Raw genomic sequence first — 24686 nt, forward strand, 5'->3', positions numbered from 1 at the left:
ATATTAGTGACTTAAAGCGGTATAAAACCCTGACATAATATTCAATAAAAAAAATTTTCCTACTTTTTATACACCATACGGTTATCATATTTGCATTTGTGCATTAGTATTATTATTCATTTAGAAATTATAGGTTCCCAAAAGTACAGTTTTTTGCTTTGTGAGCTGACTTTGCATTTTATTAATAACTGGTTTTATTCATTATGTAGTGAAGGCAGACATGCTTTGACTCTGTCTGTGTCGAGCTGCTTCTCCACAGTCAGAGAATGTGTCACATTCCTCACTTGATACATTTAAGTAAACACAAGATAACATTATCTACAACTTTGGATGCGTCCACATTTCACTGCACTGAACTTTCAAGCTCCGTGTGTAACCCTTCGAATGCTGGTCCAGTAAAAAAAAAATGCTGGTTGCATTTAATATGCTGTAAATAATGTTTTAGAGCAAAGATGAAATGCTATATTCCGCTTTAAGTGAGACAGGAAAAGGAAATGCATAAAGAGTTATACAACAACCTGACAAAGGTTGCTTCTCTTTCCCACTTTACCGCCCCCAAAAACAAACATTCTAGATGAACATTTTATCCAAACGAACTCTTCACTAACTGCAATGTTGACTGCAATGTTGGACCAGCAATGTCCGCCATGTTGATGGCACTATATAAATACATAATTATCATGTACACTTGTACCTTGTTCATCTCTGAGTCCTCCTGTAGAGCTTTGGCTTGGCATGAAAACAGCTTATAAAAGAGAGATTTTATTTTCAGTGCAATGTGAAGGAAGGATTTCGGGCTTGGGACTAAGTTGAAGGGTACAGGCAGAGTCCTCCCCTCCTCAAAGTAAGAGAACCAAAGTTTAGCTCTGGCAAATTTCCATTCCACATCAGCGTCATCCTGCATGAACACAAGAAGAAATTCCCAGTTAGATTACATACATCGCCATATCACACACACATACATTTTAGGTGGCAATGTTTTTCGTCCATACCAAGGGATGTAACTACATATTATGGGGTCCCCCAGGGACGGATCTAGACCAAGTTGCGCCTGGGGCAAGGTCAGGTTTTGGCGCCTAAAGGTCAGGTTTTGGCGCATAAGCTGCCATTCCCCATCCAGTTTTGGCGCCTAAAGGTCAGGTTTTGGCGCCTAAACTGCCATTCCCCATCCAAATTTTTCCGCCTTTTTAAGAATTCAACAAACTGCGCCTGGGGCAAGAGACCCGTCTGCTCCCCCCCCCCCCCTAGATCCGTCCCTGGGGTCCCCCTGCAAACCTTTGATGGCACCCAGGGCTGTTTTTAGGCATAGAGAAACCAAGCAGAGGCCTAGGATGACACCTGATCATTTTAACACTTGAATGGGCTCTACTAAGCATAGCATGTCTAAATAGCATACCAATAAGAGGTGCTATTAAGGTGCTAATAAAGCTATAACTGTTTCAGATTTGGTCTCTATGAAATGCTGTTACTCTTTTCTTTAGGTGTATCTGGCCTGCCAATAATTTTTGTATCCTTTTATAGACTTATTTTGAGAAACAATATTTTTGTCTATAGCCCAGGACTGTTTCTTGGGCAGTGCGGGTGGGGCGTCCGCCCTGGGCACAGACCAGCAAGTAGAAGAAGGGGGGGTGCAGACAGAAGGACATAACCGCTAGGTGGTAGGGAGCCGGTGACGCGCGGTGCAACCAACTGGAAGAAGGACACCGGCGCAATCACCTTCCTTGACTCCTCCTGGGCGTCCTGTGGCTGCGTGCATCTGACGTCAAGTCAGCATCACCACCACGTGATGACACCTAATGTCCTGTAGCGGTACTGCAGGCTGTCAGTGCGACATGGAGGAGTAGGCTTACTTGGGCTCTATTCGCCTGTGTGTTCTCCTGGTCCCTGCTTCCTCCTGGATGAGCAACTGATCACTAGTAAGTAGGCAGATCTACTTGTGACCTGTAGATGTGTGATTGTCCCTAAAGAATAAAGGTTTGAGAATCCCGGGGGGATGGGGACGCCATTTTTACACCCTCACCCTGGGTGCAATTTAGCCTAGAACCTGCCCTGCCTGGGGGGAGTGCATCAGCTGGCTCTGAAGCTCTGGGCAATGGCCCATTTGTCCCTATGAAAGCCCCGCCCTGGTGTTTGGATGAATCTGGGGTCTGATGCCGGGGGGAGGAGCAATTTTTACACCCTTGCCCTGGGTGCAATTTAGCCTAGAAACTGCCCTGATATAGCCTACATGAATTCATGTATGCTACGATTTTCCTATTTACAGGATGGAGGTAGGGTGCCTTGCTTGGGGAGCCAAAATGGAAATAAAATGGGAATAAAGAAGAAAATACTTAAAGTCGATGGCGTCTGCTTAACTCTGTGGAATTACAGTCTTTATAGTCGAGCCGCATTCATTACATTTCTCCCCTCCTCCCCCTCCCTCTCTGCAGAGTGGAGAGAGGGCAGTAACAGGGGGTTACTTAAAACTCAGCTGGCTGTGTAACATGCTGGTACGTACCAACGGCGTGTCATATGATGCGCTGTTGTCATGGAGACGCAGCGCTGGAATCGGCGATCCTGTGAGTTATAACTAATCTCCTGTTGCCGCCCGCTTGCAACTTTGCAAGGAGGGGAGGCGGTGGGAGGAGAGGATTACGGCCGCCTGTCAGCGGGCCAGAGTTACAGCGCACACGAACTGCATAGGGCCCGTGGGCCGTAGTTTGCCTAGTGCTGGTCTGGCATAACATGATCTCCAGATGTACTCCTCCTTGTTCTTTAGATGCTCTTTTTCCTTTAGATTGTAAGCTCGCCCATAAGACTGAAGGCTCTCAAAAGCGTTGCTCTCTCACCCTTTTGTGTCTTGAAATTTTCTATACATTTTGTTCATCATGTTACATTTGTCACTGTAATTACTATGTCTACCAACTCTCTATTATGTACCAGTGTCTATACTTTGTGAATACCATTATTTACTGTATTTATAGTATTTATAAAGGGCCAACATATAACACAGCGCTGTACATTGGTTTAGGATACGGACAATATTTAGGGGTGACATACAGGAATAAGACAATACATGAATACAGGAAAACCAGATCACGCAGCACAGTATGAGTACAAGCTAATGCATAATCAGTCACTGGATGGGAGCATGGAGATTAGGCAAGTCGAGTTCACTCAGATCCATAGAATGGGTGTACAGTAATGGAGGTGCATGATCAGATAGCACACACAAGGAGGAGTACCCTGCCCGAAGGCTTACAATCTATAGGGAGAGGTAGGGACACGAAAGGTAGGGGACCAGAGTTCAGCTGCGGGTTTAGAGCACTAGTGAGGGGTGGTAGGCCAGAGTGAAACGGAGCTATTTTGAGGATCTTTTTGAAGATGTTGAAGGAGGGCATGGCCCTAATGGCCTGTATTATTATTATTATTATTATTATTATTATTATTGTCTGTATTATTATGTGCCCCATGTTTGTTTTCTTACTCTGTACAGTACGTACCACTTGCTGTGCAGGAAAATACAAAAGGACTTCAGACAATTCCTTTAGTAGAACTAACACTAGCTGTACCTTATGTTTATCTCATCATCATGCCACGTGTCAGTTTGGGTATGCATTAACTCATCTTATCACATGTCACTTCAGAAACCCTAGTTAAGTTATCGAGCATCTCATCTGTAGAGCAGCCAATCTGGTTTCACATAAGCAAAGCGATAGTTATACAATAATAGAATAACATTTGTAAAGCACTTTTCTCCCATAGGACTTAAAGCGCATAGATACGTCTCAGATCAATACAGGGTTGCAGGCTGGACTGTGTTACAGAGGAAATAGTCCAAGAGTCAAGTGTTCATAAATGTCAGACTAAGCAGGTGACTTTTCAGTTTGGACTTAAAGCGAATCCGAGATGAAAAACTAACTATAACAAGTAACTTGTCTATATATTTTATCTAAAGTTTAGATGGTTTACACAGTAAATCTAGCTGCAAACAGCTTCAACAGTATATGATTATTTCTTCCTGTGATACAATGAGAGCAGCAATGTTCTGCTTGTGATCATTACACACATTCAAGCTGCTCTGCATCTCCAGCCCTCAGCCTGTGGAAACGTCACTCCCCTCTCCTCCTCCCTCCTCCCCAATGCCTCTGAAATCTCTGACTAGTAACCTCCTCCTCCTCCTGCCCAGACTGAGCTCTCATAAGCCCTTGCTACTTGGGTCTCAGAGTGCCTAGGCGCTGGAGGAGCTGTGGGCGAGGTTTGTTTATTTTATAGGGAAATAGGATATTAAAACAAACCAAACAAAAGCATTTGGCTTAAGCAATGCCCTATAATCTATATGTAAGGAACACAATTATGCAATGAGTAAAAGTTTATCTCGGATCCACTTTAAATGCTTCCAGGGATGGAGACGTCCTGATTGGGTGTGGCATGGAGTTCCAAAGGGTAGGGGCAGCATCACAGAAGGTTTTGAGGTGGACTCTGGGGGTGACCAAGATCCTTTTGATCTAAAATTGTCTGGGGATAAAGTTGCATTTTACACATTTCTTCAGTACATAGTTTCTGATGCCAAGTATGTGACTGTTACTTTAATCCTGTACGAAAGGTGTTTGTAGTTATTCTAAAGATGTCAGCTGAGTTTTATTACTTTTTTCTTTACCAGATGCCATTTGTCTTTCCTTGCTATTTAGCTGTTATTCTGTAAGGTTTACTTGTATGATTCATTTCTAACTCCAAAGGCTCCAATTATATCAAAACATGTTTCGAAACCATTCATTTTGAAGCTGACAATCGTCAGCAAGACACAGAGCAGGCTGCACTCAGAAATGTGTCCCTCGAGCCTTTTATGTTCTTATATTCCTGACAATATATTGGCTGTAGCCATGCAACTAACATTGCTGTTATTATCGTCTGATCATGACGGATGCTCCAGACATGGCCGCGCTCTTTTAACCAGACGCTGATGGAGCCGCTACAAATGGCAGTGACATCAATGAGCGATTGGATGAATGTTCCTGGCTTTAATTCACAAGACATTGATGAGGTCTCGTGCTATATAAGCAGGTAACACAAACACATTGCTTATATATTTTTTTTATTCTGAAAGCAGGAAAGATAAACTAATCAAATGTATTATTATAACTAAAGGGCAGATCAATCATTGGGAACGCTGGCAAGGAAACTTAACCCATTAGCAGCTTCAACAGAGTTATTTCCTCTGAGATCAGTGCACTACTGCTTTTGATCTCAGTTGGCAGAACTCGTTGTGCTGTAAATTCTTTGTTTTGATCTCTCTCTACTAGCTGAAAACATAGAAAGCAGAAGTCCACTATTATTGTCTCACACTGCCCCCTAGTGACAATTGGCCATAAATACACATTACAGCAGTACTAATTAGAAGCTAGGAAATGTAACATAAAAGAAATAAAAAAAAGTGCTACAATAAATTTGCCTGGATCACTTGCAAGCCTCTAAATAAATTGATTGGTAAGGAATTAAAGAAAACCTGTAACAACAAAGAGTTCCCCTGGGGGGTACTCGCCTCGGGTGGGGGAAGCTTCTGGATCCTATCGAGGCTTCCCCTGTCCTCCTGTGCCCCCCGGCGATCTCGCTGTGCCCCTCCGAACAGCAGGAATGTAAATATTTACCTTCCCGGCTCCAGCGCAGGCGCAGAATCGGCTCTCCGCTCGGAGATAGGTGGAAATAGCCGATTGCTGCAGGTCTGCTCTACTGTGCAGGCTCTAGTCTCCTGCACCTGCATAGTAGAGCGGACCCGACGGAGATCGGCTATTTCCACCCTATCTTTGTGCTGAGAGCTGTAACAGCGCCCCCGCTGGAGCCAGGAAGGTAAATATAGCAAGCCTTGTCAGGCTTGTCGAGCGAGGATTGCAGGAGATTTCGGGGGAGCCATCGTTGGACTGCCTGCAGCTACAGGGGAGGGGGAAGCCTCATTGGGACTCTGAGGCTTCTCCCTCCCGAGGTGAGTACCCCCCAGGGGAACTTTGTTTTGTTACAGAGTCTCTTTAAAGGAGACCCAAAGCAAGAGGAATATGGAGGCTTTTAAAGCCTAGTACACACATTCAAATTTGATTGGCCAATCGATGGCCAATTTGACCACCTCCTTGTAGAATGAGAGCCCACAGATTTTGAATACTATAAACAGATTGTATAGGTAAGTTCTCATACTACATGGAGGTGGTAAAATCTCTGCTCTAAAAGATAAGCAACAGCATAACATCCTTTGAAGAAAAACATTTCTTTGTCACAACGGATACAAATCCTGTAGTAAATCTGCAGCGTGTCTACTTCCTGCTTTCATTAAAGCAGACATAGGGTTAACATTCCGTGTTTACAAATGAGCTGTTCTGCGTGGCAGTCTGCTGATAAAGCTGAGAGCTCAAATTATGACTTGTGATTAGTCACAGATAAGGAGGAATTAGTCAGGCTAAACTCTCTAAATACATACAGGGTGCATTTTGCTCTGTTTTCCTTCTGTCCTGTGCAAGAGTTCAGGTCCACTTTAAACTTTGTTCACCTATTCCCTATTCTCTGACAGGAAAGAGTCTTATAGCTGTAATTCCTTATCAGTGGTCCGACTGGAGAGAAACTGCCCCTTGCATACATGAATTTTTTAAACCTTTCAGGCAGAGAAAGATAGAAAAAAAGAACACAGCCTTGTTATTGATATGCTTAGTACTGTACATACACCTTCATCTCACCTTAGGTACACTTTAAAGGGGAACTAAAGAGAGAGGTATATGGAGGCTGCCATGTTTATTTCATTTTAAGCAATACCAGTTGCCTGGCAGCTCTGCTGATCCTCTGCCTCTAATACTATTAGCCATCGCCCCTGAACAAGCATGCAGCAGATCAGGTGTTTCAGACTTTAAAGTCAGATGTGACAAGACTAGCTGCATGCTTGTTTCTGGTGTTATTCAGATACTACTGCAGAGAAATAGACCAGCAGGGCTGCCAGGCAACTGGTATTGATTAAAAGGAAATAAATATGGAAGCCTCCTTATACCTCTTACTTCAGTTCGCCTTTAAGTAATACATTATGCAGGTAATCATTTTTAAGCTGTAGCATTTATTCCTGTAAATTTACTCAAAGGTTGAATTATGCCTTAACAATCCATTTAGCGCATGTCAATCATGCAGATAAGTAATCCTTAACAATAGAGTGTTGTGACGTGACTTGGATCTGTTCCTCTCTGCACTGGGAAGAGGACAGGGAATGTGGAGGTGTGCTGCTTTGATTCTAGATAAATGGAAGAGCTTCAACAATACCAGAGCAGAATGTGTAGGAAGAAGGTGTTCGATATCTCAGATGTAGTTCAGATGAAACCAGACACAAAACTCCGGCAGAATTTCACATAAGTGCTATTGTAGACTATCTGCAGGAACCGGATGCCATGGAAATCCGTCTCCTCAGAACCACATTTCTTTCACAGCACCCGCCAGACCTGTTTTATTGTATCTTTTTCCTCTGATGATACATCTTTGTAGTCTTACAGTTACCTATATTTTGTGTGTACAGTATTACCTTAGTGAAACATAAGGTGACTGTAGGTTATCGCTCCCGGTACATGTCTCAAAAATAAAATAACATTTAAACATTGGCCCATATAAAATTCACTTTTCCTCCTAGGTGATAGGTGACCTTAAAGTGGACCTGAGATGAGAAGCGTCTCAGGTACCATACTTACCTGGGGCGTCCTTAAAGTGTACCAGAGATGACATGTGACATGATGAAATAGACATGTGTATATACAGTGGCAAGCATACAGACACTTATGCTGTGCTCCTTTTCTTTTTTCCCTGCCTGAAAGAGTTTATAATTAGCTATGGAACTGACAGTTTTTCTCCAGTTAGGACTCAGTCGGCTGACGGATAACAAATTACAGCTATAAAACACTTTCCTAAGCAGATACCTGGGCTTTTTACTGTGAGGGGAGAAGATAAAAAGATCAATAGTTCATGTTTTTTCACTCTGGGACTAACGAGACACTGCAACTGAGCAGAGACTATGAAACACTAAATCTGCTATGTAAATGTTTATACATAAAATAAAACCTTGAGATATCTAAAAGAGTCATTTTTAGGAGTAGAAGGACAGATCCAATTGTTAATCTTGTTCGTTTATTTTCATCTTTGGTTCACTTTAAATTAAGCCCCCTTGAGGACGCTCGTCCTTCGCCATCTCCCCCGGGGGTTCCTGTCACTTGCAATTCAGCCTGAAAGCTTGGCCGAGTCCAGTCGCGTTTCATCTCACATGCACGGCCTAGCCAGGCACGCTCCCCCGTCGTGCTCCTCCTGTGCTCTGCGCTTGCACAATACTACTGCGCAGGTGCAGAACGCTCCCAGGGATTAGAGAGCGTTGCGGGAGCGTGCCTGGCCGCACATGCGCTATGAAACACGACTTGCCCAGACTTTTGGCCTGAATTTGGATTCTCATCTCAGGTTCCAGTTCCATTTGAAGGCCTTTTAAACCACCAGCAAGCAAGAAAATACTCAAAATCAATTTGATAGTACTTTTTCACTAACTTTTGTAATTGTAAAATGCTGAAAAGTTATTTTTAAGAGAAGATTAAAATTATCTCCTAGGAGAAGTTAATTCCATATGGGACATTTTATGATGCGGATGGGTTCATTGTGGGACCACTGCAGCTTGTTGCTGTGCAGCTATAACTTGAAGGATGGACACCTGAAGTGAGAGGGATACGGAGGCTGCCATATTTGTTTCCTTTTAAATAATACCAGTTTCCTGGCAGCCCTGCTGATCTGTTAGGCCACATACAGACATCAGACCATAGTCTTTGGAAAATGAAAGATCACAGACCAATCTTACCACCCTTCCTGTAGTATAAGAGCCATACTCTACACAGTCTTTTCTATGGAGCTGAACTCCACATCAGAAAAAAAATCATTGCAAGATGCTGCACACACAGATGCTGTACAGACACAAAAGATCAGTATCTGCAAAAGATCTGTTCCTGCCAAAAATCCATTCCTGCAAAGTGCAATGATAGTCTATGAGATCTGCAGATCATCATACACACATGATTTAACTGACATTCATCTGCAGATCTGCAGATCTGAAAATCCATCCTGGTGGATCTGATCTGCAGATGAATGTCAGTTAAATCATGTGTGTATGATGATCTGCAGATCTCATAGACTATCATTGCACTTTGCAGGAATGGATTTTTGGCAGGAACAGATCTTTTGCAGATACTGATCTTTTGTGTCTGTACAGCATCTGTGTGTGCAGCATCTTGCAATGATTTTTTTCTGATGTGGAGTTCAGCTCCATAGAAAAGACTGTGTAGAGTATGGCTCTTATACTACAGGAAGGGTGGTAAGATTGGTCTGTGATCTTTCATTTTCCAAAGACTATGGTCTGATGTCTGTATGTGGCCTTAGGCTACAGCAGTGTCTGAAGTACACAAGAAACAGGCATGCAGCTAATCCAGTCAGACTTAAAGGGAACCTAAACTGAGAAGGATATGGATATTATAACCCTGAAGCATATATTTGCACTGTGAACTGCTACCAGCTGAATATGCTCTGCATCCCTGTTTGTGCTGGATAATACTATATACAAGCTTGCTGCTGGAGTAGCTTGGACTTGCATATTAAGTTGGTTGCATCTATCATCCTGAAGCATATATTTGCACTGTGAACTGCTACTTGCTGCATATGCTTTGCATCCCTGTTTGTGCTGCATAATATTATACACAAGCCTACTACTGGAGCAGCTTGGACTTGCATATTAGGTTGGATGCATCCATCATCCTGAAGCATATATTTGCATTGTGAACTGCCATTTGCTGCCTATGCTTTGCAGCTTTGCTTGTGCTGGATAATACTATATACAAGATTCCGACTGGAGCAGCTTGGATCTGCATATTAGACTGGATGCACTTTGTGCTTGCCATTTATAGTGTGAACGCAGTTGATTTGCTGCATGTTGAACTTATCCTGCTTATTGTTCACAGCACCAGTGTTATTCACAGCAACAGGAACTTTATTTGCAGGCCTGCGTTACAAAGTGCACTTAGGGTTTAGGCAGGGAGCGTTACCTGGAGTGGTCTCTCTCCTCTGCCAGGGTTATTACATGCAGTTGGTGATTTAGGACATGTTTCCTGGGTCTTTTTACCTTATGGGGATTTGCACTTTAGGGACTAACACTGCGTGTCTTTTTTAAGAATATTAATAAATTGGTTTATACTTTTGCAAAAATGGGTTTTTCTATTCCTTTTGATATGGATTTTTCCTTTTAAAATAATGCCAGTTGCCTGACTCTCCTGCTGATCCTGTGTCTTTAGTACTTTTAGCCACAGCCCCTCAACAAGCATGCAGATCAGGTGCTCTGACTGAAGTCAGACTGGATTAGCTGCATGCCTGTTTCAGGTGTGTGATTCAGCCACCACTGCGGCCAAATAGATCAGCAGGACTGCCAGGCAACTGGTATTGTTTAAAAGGAAACATTCATATTCCTCTCAGTTTAGGTTCCCTTTAAAGGAAATCTTAAGAAATCTTAAGTCTGCTGCCGTTCGTGGAAGATTTATGCCGGTGTCCCTGCGACTTGCTTCACCCTTGACCTGGATATAAATCTTTGTCTCTTCACTTCTGGTGGTGCATAGCTATGGGCTCAGAAGCACGCTGTCGCCTGCGTCTACTCAGGGCTGCGTGTGCGCTCCATTACACGAAGTGTCACAGGATTAATCATGTGATGCTTGGTGTAATGGAGCGCACGCACAGCCCAGAGTAGACGCAGGGGACAGCGTGCTTCTGAGCCCATAGCTATGTGCCACCAGAAGTGAAGAGATGAAGATTTATATCCAGGTCAAGGGTCAAGCAAGTCGCCGGGACACCGGTACACCGGCATGAATCCTCCATGAACGGCAGCAGATGGAGGGGGCAGGAGGAGGTCACAGTATGTACGTTTAACCCCCTACACACTGGATCTTTCTGTTTTTTCAGCTGTGGTATCCTTTAAGATTCCTTTTAAAGAGTACCTAAATTATAAATTACAGTTTGCTTTAAACCTAATAAGTTGCCAAGATATATTAAATCACACATGATAAAGTGTGATTTTCCAACCCCCAGGGTATTCCACATATGGTCTTATTGAAATCCCCACCCCCAGTGTGAAATTGGGCCCTGGGCCATTTTTTTCTTTCCAAACCATAGATGCAAAGGATCCTGGGGGTTTGATGTCATAACCTCACCTCTCATGTCCATGTGATCTAATCTAGGCAGACAGACAGACATCTGAAATAAGAATTATAGCAAACAGACATGAGAAGACAGGCTGCAGCAGTTTTCCTGTCTCTTCTCTGTACTACAGTTTGTGAAAAGAGAAGTAATTTGATCCAGGCAGGCAGCAGGGGAGGGAGGGGCTAGGGGAGGAAACCAGGCTGAAGAGGTGGGCACAATGCTTTAGAAAGGCTTCAAGGATACCCGAAGTGACATGTGACATGATGAGATAGACATGTGTATGTACAGTGCCAAGCACACAAATAACTATGCTGTGTTCTTTTTTTCTTTCTCCACCTGAAAGAGTTAAATATCGGGTATGTAAGTGGCTGACTCAGTCCTGACTCAGACAGGAAGTGACTACAGTGTGACCCTCACTGATAAGAAATTCCAACTATAAAACACTTTCCTAGCAGAAAATGGCTTCTGAGAGCAGGAAAGAGATACAAATGGTCAATAGTTCATAGATTTTAGCTCTGGCATACTTCAATGAATAAAACAGTTAAAACTTAAAAAGTAGATTTAAACATAAAATAAAGCTGTGGAATATCTTAAAAAGTCATTTTAGGAGAAGGAAGATAGATACAATTGTTATTTCATTAGTTTATTTTCACTTCGGTGTCCTTTAAGCTTCAGGAAAAATAAGGAAGTGCTGCTACAGATATAAATGTGCGTCTGTTCTATCCAATATGATGTACCAGATGTAAACTTTATATGTTCTTCTAACTGTACACAGTGCCTAGACTACATATATGTATTGCCGTTCAGACCTTTTTTTGGCTGGAGGTGGTCTTTAAGTCAGTAACATCTGATCTGCATGCTTGTTCGGGGTCTATGGCTAAATGTATTAGAGGCAGAGGATCACACCAGCACACACCATATCCATTTAGACCTCAATGTCATTTTGTGCAACAATCCAATTCAAGATCTTGGCACTCAACAGAGCTTACCTCGATCTCCTGGAAGGAGTTGTTAATCATCGCTATGAGCATGTTTAACAGGACAATCACCATAGTCACGTTATACACTCCATACAGGACATAGCCAATATTCTCTATGAATTTATGTCCATAGTTGATGACAACTGATTTCACTTCTGAGAGTCCGAAAATAGCCCAAAACAGGGTCTTAAAGCTTTCTTCAACACTGAAACAAAGAGATACATAATGAATATTCTTTATTATAGTTCTTATACCTATACATTATACCAGTGGCGTAGATGCAAGTTTTACAATGGGGCCCCCCAAGCACCCTATACATAACAATTGATACGGCGCACCAAAACCTGCCAATGGAAACTACAGTATCAGAGGTGTAAGAAGGGGGTGGGGAACAGCTTGTTTATGATTACCATTATTCAAAGTATCTATAGAAGTGATTATTATGAGCACAGGACCGATAGAGAGCTAATACTGTAATTGAGGGAGCGCCCTTCGGGGCCCCTCTGGCCCAAGGGCCCCAATGCGGTCGCTACCTCTGCACCCCCTATTGCTACGCCCCTGCATTATACCTATGGGTTGCAAGTAACTTGGTTTAAGAGTGCTTTCCATTACATGCGAAACCCTTAGCCCCCCTGGTGGCGCCTTACTTCCCCTATTGTCACCTAACACTAACCACCCTGGTGGCGCCTATCCCTAACCCCTCCCAGGTGGCACTTTAACCCCCCCTTCCCCAAGCAGTGTTTGACTCTAACCCCCCCCCCCCCTTGTGGCACCTAACCTCCCCGGTGCCTAAACCTTAACCCCCCCAGCCGCAAAGCTTCGATTTATGGCAAAGAAACTAAATTTGGGCGCCCGGAGGCGCCACTGCTCAGTCGTAATTTTTGGCAAAAAAGGTCAATTTTGCCACCCGGAGGCTCCCGATAGAACGCAGATATGCAAATTGTGGCATTGCATAGCCGGATTTGCATATCTACATGCCGCGGTGCTTGCAATTCTATCAGGCGCTTCAGGGTGCCGAAATCTACCTTCTTTGCTGCAAATCTCGGCCTTTATAAAAGCCTTGCGCCTGAAGGCATCCGGCAGCGGGCGCTGCAGTGGGCCCAAATTTCCCTTCTTTACTCGACTTTTATAATAGGCGTCTACGACAGCTCACGTTTTCTATAAGGGCTCCTGTGCTCTTTTTTCCTATTTTGCCTCTGGCATCTACATCAATGACTGACACATTTAAAGGGAACCTGAACTGAGTAAAATTATTTAAAATAAACACATGAGGTAACTTCAAATGAACATTACATAGTTACCTTGCCATCAGTTCCTCTCAGAAGCTCACCATTTTCTTCTGACAATGATCCCTTCCAGTTCTGACAACATTTTGTCAGAACTGAAATATATCAGTTGGTGTCAGTTATAGCTGAGAGAACAACTGATGTGCCAGGTAATGTCCATGTTCCGCTACGGCTCAAGTGAGCGATGTTACAGTTTAACGGTATGCTGACCAGGAAGCTGTTATGGGGTAATAGCCATTTTCAAAATGGAGGACGGAGAATTTCGTTGATCACAGTGGACAAACGGGACGCAGGAGAGGAGAAAGAGATTGATGAGTAGACTAAGAAGGAGGTAAGTATGACGTGTATGTTTATTTTGACTTTTAATTTTCAGTTCAGGTTTTCTTTAATCATAGGAAACCAGGTGACACCAGTGGTAAGAGTGACCGATGACACCACAATCCGTGACCAGCATGATATTGTAGAACTTACGTGGTAAAGGCATCATTTTGTTTAGCTCCAAGATAGTAAGAATAAAGGTTGAACATTCCGATCATGAAGGCCACAAACACCATGATAAAAATGACCATAAACTTAAAGATGTCTTTTACAGTCCTCCCCAGTGAGATCTGCAATGGGCCAAAGCTTTCATTGGCTGGCAGGATGTAGGCAATGCGGGAGAAGCTGAGGACCACGGCTATTGCATAGAGACCTTCTGAGATGATCTGGGGATCTGAGGGCAGCCATTTTATTCTGGCTGAAAAAAAGAGCAAACACACATAACTAAAAATATCTTGATTGATTCCACTTTATCAGGCGTGAGGGGTGTGGGGGATGGGAGTAGACTGAGGCTTAAAGGGTAAAAGATATAAAGGACACATCCAATAAAATAATACTAACATGGTAACTGTGAGAGCATATTTGACTACATAGGCCTATATGCAATTAGCTTCTTTCTCCTGAATTATCTCCTAGGTGATATATTTACACCTTGTCAATAAAACGCCCTTAATCCACCAGGAAGCAAGGACAGCACTTGTTCACCTACTTTTAGCATTTTTTCAATTACAACATGCTGAAAAGTTATTTTACACAGACAATTAAACGTTAGCTCTTAGGAGAAAAGGTGAATTGCATATAATAATAATAATCCTAACATTTGTATAGCGCCTTTCTAATGTTGGACTCAAAGCGTTCAAGAGCTGCAGCTACTATGGAGCGCTCAAGAGGCAACCCTGCAGTGTTAAGGAGTCTTGCCCAAGGACTTCTTACTGGATAGGTACTGCGCCTAGCCAGGATTGAAACCCTGGTCTCCCATGTCAAACACAGAGGCCTTAAAGAGACTCTGAAGTGAGAATAAATCTCGCTTCAGAGCTCATAGTTAGCAGGGGCATGTGTGCCCCTGCTAAACCGCCGCCATCCCGCGGCTAAACGGGGGTCCCTTCACCCCCAAACCCACCCCCGCACACCTTGGTCGCAAACTTGGTCGTGATTTATTTCTTCCTGGAGGCAGGGCTAACGGCTGCAGCCCTGCCTCTAGTCGCGTCTATCAGCGGCGCATCGCCGCCTCTCCCCCGCCCCTCTCAGTGAAGGAAGACTAAGAGGGGCGGGGGAGAGGCGGAGAACCACGCTGACAGACGCGCGTGGGGCAGGGCTGCGGCGGTTAGCCCTGCCTCTATGCGGAAGAGGGGATGCGCTGCACAGAGGGGGATTTGGGGGTGAAGGGACCCCCATTTAGCGGCATGATAGCGGCGGTTTAGCAGGGGCACACATGCCCCTGCTATCTATGAGGTCTGAAGCGAGATTTATTCTCGCTTCAGACTCTCTTTAACCTTCCTGGCGGTAACCCCGAACGTAGTTCGGGGTAAGCCGCGCAGGAGGTTTTCTCAGGCCCTGCTGGGCCGATTTGAATAATTTTTTTTTTGCTGAACGCAGCTAGCACTTTGCTAGCTGCGTCAGCACTTCGATTGCCGCCGCCCCGCGCTCGATCGCCACTATCTGCGTCGCAAGACAGCCCCCCCCCCTAGACCCCTGCGCTGCCTGGCCTATTAACGCCAGGCAGCGGCAAGGGGTGGATCGGGACTCCCTTAGACGTCACGACGTCCATGACGTCGGTGACGTCATCCCGCCCCGTCGCCATGGCGACGGGGGAAGCCCTCCAGGAAATCCCGTTCTTTAAACGGGATTTCCTGATCGCCTATTGCCGGAGGCGATCGGCGGGGCTGGGGGGATGCCGCTGAGCATGTAGCGCTGCCCCCTGGCGGTTTTTAATATACCGCCAGGAGGGTTAAGTAGTACACTATCCAGCCACATATGGAACATAGGGCTTGATTCACTAAGACAAATATGCCTTATCAGAGTTAACATGCATTATGAGAGTTAACATGCCTTATCAGAGTTAGCACACCTTATCAGAGTTGATACACCTTATCAGCGTTGACACGCCTTTTTAGAGTAGAATAACGGGCGCTACGATCTTATGCCTGCTAATTGGCAATGACGAGAGCTCCACTTGTCCTGCCCTGAGCCCCTGTGGGTCCAATCACTTTAAAGAACATTATCCCCGCACTTTGATTGGCCCAATAGGCTGCCTGTCACTTGACATGAAACTTGACAGGCAGCCTATTGGGCCAATCAAAGTGCGGGGATAATGTTCTTTAAAGTGATTGGACCCGCAGGGGCTCAAGGCAGGATGAGTGGAGCTCTCGTCATTGCCAATTAGCAGGCATATGTTGTAGTGCTCGCTATGATACTCTGATAAGGCAGGTGTAAACTCTGATAAGGTGTGTTAACTCTGATAAGGCATGCTATTTGTCTTAGCGAATCAAGCCCGTTGTGCCTTACTTCCATACCGTCAATTAATTCAAAGCAAAATTATATGCTATAGCTAAATGAATAAAAAAACAGATATAGCAGGAGATAAATATTAACGTACATAAACTATGCTTTCTATCGTCCACCCTCTGTTTTTGGATAATGTAAGAGAAAAAACAGAAAGGAAGAGGAAAGGAGAAATGCTTGAATAATGGCTCTAAAGCCTCACACACATATACAATTTTGATTGGCCAACATAAAACCTTGGTCAAACTTCAAAGAAATTGATGAAGAAGTCACATCAAGCATCCTCCTTCACCTCCGCCTAACTACCTGTGACCTGGATCCTGGCCCAACACAATTCATGTTGAACTGCCCCAACCTGTTTGTACCGGTATTCCTCAAAATTGTTAACTGTTCCTTACAATCAGGGATATTTCCTGCTTTATTGAAGGAAACAATCATCAGGCCTCTCCTCAAAAAACCCTCCCTGGACCCAGATGCAATGACCAGCTACAGACCTGTCTCTAACCTTCCCTTTCTGGGTAAGCTAATTGAAAAAGCTGTTTACCTCCAGCTAGAAGCCCAAATCCTACAAAACAACAGTTATGACCCATTCCAGTCTGGCTTCAGGAAACACCAGAGCACTGAAACTGCCCTCATCCAAATTTGCAACTACCTGCTCATGGCAAGAGACCGAGGAGAGTGCTCGATCCTCATACTGCTAGACCTTTCTGCAGCCTTTGATGCAGTTGACCATGACATCTTGATAAATAGGCTACAGGAATACTGCGGCATTGATGGCATAGTTCTTCAGTGGTTCCAATCCTTCATGAGTGGCAGAACCCACAAAGTGTCTATGGGGCCCTTCCTGTCCACCCCTGTAACACTTAAGTATGGGGTGCCCCAGGGCTCAATCCTCTCTCCCCTGCTTTTCACAATTTACATGTTACCGCTTGGAAAACTAATCCAAAAACATGGCCTGACATACCACTGCTATGCTGACGGCACCAAACTATATCTTTCCTTCAAGCCTGGTGTGACAGACCCAACTCTAACTATAAACGCCTGCTTACGTGAACTACAGCAATGGATCAATGACAACTGGCTGAAACTAAATGCAGACTAAACTGAAGTCCTTCTGATCGGAGGGCAACGCATGACAACAAAACAACTTAACTTGCAGTCTTCACCACTGGGAATAGAAGGCACGGATCTACACAGCTCTAATCAAGTGTGTAGCCTGGGAGTTCTAATTGATGGGGATTTAAACTTCAGAACTCAAATCTCTGCTGTGGTGAAATCATCCTATTTTCACCTGAAGAACACTGCAAAAATCAAGCACCTCATCCCCCCAGATCTGCCAACCTTAGTTCATGCCTTCATCACATCCTGACTGGACTACTGCAATGCTCTCTACACTGGCCTTCCAAAAAAGGTCTTGTACCGCCTACAGCTGATACAGAATACTGCTGCCAGACTGCTAACCAACCAACCCCGTCACTGCCACATAACGCCAGTCCTGCACTCCCTTCACTGGCTACCTATAGAATGGAGAATCCTATTCAAGATCGGCCTACTGACATTTAAATCCCTGAATAATCTGGGCCCTGGATACATGGAAGATATGTTGCAGCTGCGGAGCAATCCCCGCATTCTCAGATCCACAGGTTCTAATAATCTAGTCATACCCAGAGTCCACCTGGAAACTTTTGGTCCCAGAGCCTTTTGTCATGCTGCCCCTACGTTTTGGAACTCCCTACCTCAACAGATCAGGACAGCTCCATCCCTGGACGTGTTTAAATCCAGACTGAAAACCCACCTGTTCAGTTTGGCATTTGCAGAAATATAACTTTTGTTGTGTGAATACTTCATCCTACTACCAATTACTGAATCTGAGAGAGCCTAAGCGCTTTGAGTCCTATGGGAGAAAAGCGCTATAGAAATGTTATTGTATTGTATATTGTATTATAATTTGACCACTTACATGTAGTATGAGAGATTACCTGCACAATCTGTTCATAGTTTTGAAAACCTGGTAGCCCTCACGCTACATGGAGGTAGTAAAGTTGGTCAGGGATTAGCCAATCAAAATTGCATGTGTGTATGCACCCTAAGCCCTGCTCTACACTGCACAGCTATGTTATCTGTATTCTGAAGCAGTATAACCACAATTTGTACTAGCAATAATTAAAACTTGCCAAAATGGCCACTAGGTGGAGCTCTAAATAAATACCGTATCACATTTTAATGTGTAATCTATATCACATTTTCCTGGAATAAAACTACTTTTATAATGTATATTTGTTTGCAGATGAAACTGATAAATGGAATAGGAGCCGGATCACTACACACATTGAACCAGCGGGTGTAAATGAACAGTTCCATCGCGCTCACCGAAAGTGTAGTATTTAATTTCAGGAGGAAGTGTAGCACTTGCCACGTCTTTGATGTTCTCGTCATCGTCGACGTAGTTCTGCGCTCGGGAGGCGTGCCAGAAGGCCATGAACCTGGCGATAAAGGAGGCTGCAAAGATCGCCAACATCCCAAAGTCCAGGATATTCCACAGTTCAAACATGTACTCCCGGGGGCCCTGCGACCAAATCTCCTTACATTCTGACCAGATCATACCTGCGTGCAGGAAGCAGAGGCGTCAATGAACTGAACCAGGTACTATTCATTACCAGACACTTAAAGAGACACTGAAGCGAAAAAAAAAATATGATATAATGAATTGGTTGTGTACTATGAATAATTACTAGAAGATTAGCAGCAAAGAAAATATTCTCATACTTTTATTTTCAGGTATATAGTTTTTTTCTAACATTGCATTATTCTATAATATGTGCAGATTACACAACACTCAGCATTCAAAATGAGTCTTTCAGAGCAGTCTGTGAACTAATGACCTCTCCTCTAGCAGAGAAAAAGTAAACAGTTCACTTACAGTTGAGATAATAAAAGTCAGATAACAGCCCTCTCCACGACTAACTAAAGGTAGCCATACACTGGTCGATTTGCCATCAGATTCGACCAACAGACAGATCCCTATCTGATCGAATCTGATCAGAGAGGGATCGTATGGCTACCTTTACTGCAAACAGATTGTGAACCGATTTCAGCCTGAAACCGTTCACAATCTGTTGTGGTGGTGGTGCTGCCGCCACTCCCCCTGCCCGCATACATTACCTGCTCCGCTGGTGCGACTGCCCCCGGTCACCGCTCTTCTTCTCCGTCTCCGCTCTGGTCTGCTCTGGTCTCCGTCATGCTTCCCTTCTTCCTGTCTGGGGGAAGTTTAAACAGTAGAGCGCCCTCTACTGTTTAAACTTCCTGCCGGGACAGGAAGAAGGGAAGCATGCCGGAGACCAGACCAGAGCGGAGACAGAGAAGAGCGGGGACCCGGGAGTCGCGCCGGCGGAGCAGGTAATGTATGCGGCTCTATTGCGTCGGTCGTCAGGCACTCGAACGCCGCTAGCGATGCGCTCTTTATTCGCGGGCGATCGACGGTTATTTTCCGCACGGCGCGACCGACGGGATCGGACGGAATGGATCGAAATTCGGCGTGTAGCGTGAACGATTGGCAGCAGATTCGATCCCAGTGATCGAATCTGTTGTCGAAACGGGCGCAAATCGGGCCAGTGTATGGGCCCCTTTAGTCAGAGAGCTTAATTGCTTGTTTGCATAGAGATAACAACTGGAGTTTCTCAACTCTTCCTGTACTGGAAACAATTAGAGTGATGTATCTGATCTTAATGTTTTATTTCTTAGCTGTACTACACATACAAATCATAATATCATAATTTTTTTTTCGCTTCAGTGTCTCTTTAACAATTGGCCACAATTCACTAATGCTCATCTCCTGTCTTTAAATGACCACTATCGCAAAAAAAATTAAAAATTAAAAATACATGTAAACATATACAAATAAGAAGTACATTTGTTCCAGAGTAATATGAGCCATACATTACTTTTCTTCTATGTTGCTGTCACTTACAGCAGGTAGTAGAGATCTGACAGAACCGACAGGTTTTAGACTAGTCCATCTCCTCATGGGGGATTTGTAGCATTTTGTTTATTTTTTACAAAAGTAATCCTGGAAGGGATCTAAACAAATATAGTGGCTGCCCCTCTATTTGTTTGTACACTATTTTTGCCTGAACAACTGCCATTCACTAAGTGCTTTTGAAATAAAGAAAACCCTGAGAACCCCCCATAAGGAGATGGGCTGGTCCAAAACGTGTCAGTTCTGTCAGATTTTTACTAGCTACTGTAAAAGCAACAAAGGAAAAATAATTTAAAGTTTATTTTACTGTAGGGGGAAAGGTGTATGTGTTTACATGTATTTAAAATTTTACAATTTTAGCGACAGTGTTCCATTAAAGTTAAGGGTTCAATTCTTAAAATAACGACAACATTTTAAATTTAAAGACAAGATTTTAATTCACAGAGAGGAATGCAAGTGTAAAGTGTGTGAGGAGTTATCACCTGGCCTGAGCTGTCGCTAAGTGAAATGTTACTACAGACTGCAGCTTTATTTTTTACTAGTTTATGGAGACAAGGACTCTGTATAGAGAGATATATACATAGCAGGCACAGCAGGGAGGGAAAGAAAGACACCAAGCATACATATACACAGCCACACACACACACTATACACACACACACAGCCTCTCTCTCCTTCCCTTGCTGTCCTACACAGGCTAGCCATAATCTTTAGGCTGGGTTTATATATGACATGTGTCAAAAGAAGTGTTTTTGGAAGGTGTGTTTGCGTTTTTGTAATGGAAAACATTTTACATTTGCGTTATTGTGCAGATGCGCTTTGCATGCATTTAATTGCGTTTGCGGTTCGCTAATGCAAAGCGCATATGCAATTTTTATGCGTTTATACATTTAAATATATACAAATCATTAGGAAGACAACGGGAAGCGGAAACACAAAAGAGATCTTTATTTTTTGATTAAAAACGCCAAAAAAAAGCTAGCAAAATGCAATGCATATGCGTTACCATAGACTTTCATTATGTGCGTTTTGGCAGCCAGCCTGCATAATATGCAACACTGCAAGCAACTGCAGAATGTGTACTGTACAAACGCAGTGCTCTACAGCTTCTTATGCATAGACTAACATTGCGTAAAAACAGCAGCGTTTTACGCTAGCGTTTCTGCTATGTGTGCAACCAGCCTCAGTGAATTAAAAGGGAATCTGAAGTGAAAATATACCTTATGCTATAATGATTTGTATGTGTAGTACAGCTAAGAAAAAAAAACATTATTAGCACAGATATGAGTCTCATATTGTTTCCAGTACAGGAAGAGTTAAGAAACTCCTTTGTTATCTATGCAAAAGAGCTTCTGTGAGCTCTGTGACCTTATAAAGTCGTGGACAGCTCTGTATTTTGAAGCTCTTATTTCAACTGTCTCTCAATGGGATTGATCCACTAAGACAAATAGCATGCCTTATCAAAGTTAGCACGCCTTATCAAAGTTAACACGTCTTATCAGAGTAGCATAGCAAGTGCTACGAACCCGCAGGGGCTCAGGGCAGGACAAGTAGAAGTCTCATCATTGCCAATTAGCAGGCATACGTTCGCTATGCTACTCTTATAAGGCATGTTAACTTTGATAAGGCATGCTATTTGTCTTAGTGAATCAAGCCCATTGTTTCTTCTTTGTTTATAGTTTTTCTGCAGAGAAAAGTTCAAAGAGTCAATAGCCTGCTCTGTGAAATCATTTAAAATGCTGAGCATTCGTGAAAACTGCAATTATTAGAGAATGGTGCAACGTTATAAAAAAAAGCTATATATAGATGAAAATAAAAATACAACACTATTTTCTTTGCTAGTTCTATTAATTATCCGTACTATACAACCAATTCATTATATCATTAAGTTTTCTTTTCGCTTCAGTGTCTCTTTAACATTTAAAATACTTATTGATGTGTGGTGATACGTTTTCTCTTGCCTTATTATCACCAACATGATCTTAGTGAATTGTGTCAGCTACTAAACATAGCACGACGAGCAGATGCCGGCTTAATCCACCCTGAGAGGAGAACACGCTGCATTGATTTGCTGGCAGTATTAAAGTAGATTGAAAAATATTATGCTAATAGCTGTCAGTTTAAGGGTTCTTACTATGTGGCCATGGCATTAGGATCATGTGACTCGAGGATAAGAGAAAACACAGCGAAGCCGGTTGGGTGACTCGGCAAGACCTTCATACAAATATCTCCCCCGCAACAGCTGCTTACTTTGTGCCCGATAATGACCACAGCTATGAGACCTACACATTCATATCCAGGGGTCCTTCTTGGCTTAAAGGATAACTCCGCTTTTATCCACTTGTGTGTCTGAGAATAGTGATGAGCAGAAATTTCGCATGATCGTAATTCGCAGTTACGATGTGAAATTGTAATGCAAAATTTTGGGAAAATGCATCATAAATTTCATAATGTGCAATTTATGTAATGCACCCGTAATTTTGCGTAAATGCGTGAAATTTTGTGTAATTTTGTGCCGACTTTGGCGGTTAATAGCAAAGCCCACATACATGGCATAATTACCACAATTGCTACGTATGTTAAAGTGAACCTCCAGACTAAAAATCAACTCAGCAGCACTGAAAAGGCTTGGTGTGTCTTTAACAGCATCAGAACTTTGTTTCTCTTATACAAGCCTCATTTTTAGCTGCACAGAAGAAAACTGCCCGGGCAGTTTTCCCCTTATGCTGTGCAAAGCATGATGGGATTTCTGATGTTCTCGTTCTGCTGTTTTGGTGCAATTTTTTTTTTTTACATTTTGGATTTGACATTTGACGCCTAGTGTGTGTAGCTGGGAGAGGTACTCAGGACACAGGACAGTTGGAACTGTCACCTCCTTTCAACCAAAAAGATGGCTGCCTCCATGACAAAGATGGCAGCCCCCATGAATCACAAACATTTGCCTGTTCTTTTAAAACAGGGTGGGTAAAAGATTATATTACCTATCTATTCTAATTAACATAACTAATGTAACTTAACCACTTGACGACCAGGTGTGGTTTGCCTGATCTGTGCTGTGTGGGCTCTCCAGCCCGCAGCACAGATCAGGATTATGCCAGGGCGATCAGACTTCCCCCCTTTTTTCCCCACTAGGGGGATGTCCTGCTGGGGGGGTCTGATCGCCGCCGGCTTGCTGCGCTTTGCGGGGGGTGGGCTCTTCAAAGCGTTTTCTGTGCTCCCTCCCTCTCCCTCCCTACCTCTTCCTCCCTGGGCTGCGCAGGACGGAATTCCATCCTGCGCATTGAAGGATAGGCTTCCACCTATCAGATGCCGGCGATCCCCGGCCAATAAGAGGCCGGGGATCGCCGATCTGCCTTACGGCGCTGCTGCGTAGCAGTGCCGTATGATGTAAACAGCGGGGATTTCTTCCCCGCGTGTTTACATTACGTGTGCGAGCCGCGATCAGCGGCTCTCCGGCTGTTCATGGAGACACCCTCCGTGAACGGACATGGAAAGGCCGCTCGAACGAGCAGCCGTTTCCATGGAAACCCGCAGACGACCAGTTTACGACAATCGGCGTTAGCTGGTCGTCAAGAGGTTAATAACAGTATGTTTGTTTAGGCTGAAGTTCCCCTTTAAGGGGAATACTGGAAACAAGTACAAAAAAAATAATTTTTCAAAACGGCAAAGGAAAAATGATTTTTAAACTGTCCTTTTTCTGAGTTTAAAAAACATTTTTTCTTTGCATTTTAAAATCAATTTTTTTCAAAAACTACAAGGTCTTAGGACTTTTTGAATTTTTTTTTTAACACATGAGCAATTTTAGTGTCAATAGCATGTATGGGGACTTTGCTATTCACACCTAAAGTCGGCACAAAATTACACTAAAATTTACGCAAAATTACGAATGATTATACAAAATCAATTGAATTTACAAATCATAATTCCATATAGGTGAAATTCTGAAAAATGACCTGAAGTTTTGCGTAATCGTAATTGGCTCATTACGTTTATCGCTCTCTGAGAAAGCACTTTGTGTTGACAACTGAAGTGAGTAATATATGGAGGCTGCCATATTTATTTCCTTTTATGCAATACAACATGAAGCTAATCTTTCAGATCTGACAATAATGTCAGAAACAGCTGATCTGCTGCATGCTGGTTCGGGGGTTTATGGCTAAAAGTATTAGAGACAGAGGATAGCCAGGCAACCGGTATTGCTTAAAAGGAAATAAATATGGCAGCCTCCATGTCCCTCTTGCTTCAGTTGCCCTTTAACTTGTTAAATGCAAACAATCAATAACCCTCTGCACCAGAGGCGAACATAGGCCGGTGCAGGCCGTGCAGGGGCCTCATGTCCTCTAGGGCCCATGCAATTGCACCAGTTAGGGCCCGATTATCCTCTAGGCTTTTTTCCATGTATTCCTCTCTGAAACTCAAGAG

At 43.5% G+C, this 24686-nt stretch overlaps 1 protein-coding gene across 1 annotated transcript in view; it reads right to left on the reverse strand.

The window, feature by feature from the left end:
* Positions 1-24686, reverse strand: part of TRPC6 (transient receptor potential cation channel subfamily C member 6) — a 292360-nt gene that overhangs the window by 31104 nt on the left and 236570 nt on the right. Inside the window, exons 6-9 of the mRNA XM_068266852.1 lie at positions 18659-18892; positions 13940-14204; positions 12192-12387; positions 695-898 (exon numbers count right to left, since the gene is read on the reverse strand). Coding sequence (XP_068122953.1) covers positions 695-898; positions 12192-12387; positions 13940-14204; positions 18659-18892 — 899 coding nt within the window. The remainder of the gene's footprint in view (positions 1-694; positions 899-12191; positions 12388-13939; positions 14205-18658; positions 18893-24686) is intronic.

This window comes from Hyperolius riggenbachi, chromosome 2 (assembly GCF_040937935.1).
Source record: "Hyperolius riggenbachi isolate aHypRig1 chromosome 2, aHypRig1.pri, whole genome shotgun sequence".
Classification (NCBI taxonomy): Eukaryota; Metazoa; Chordata; class Amphibia; order Anura; family Hyperoliidae; genus Hyperolius; species Hyperolius riggenbachi.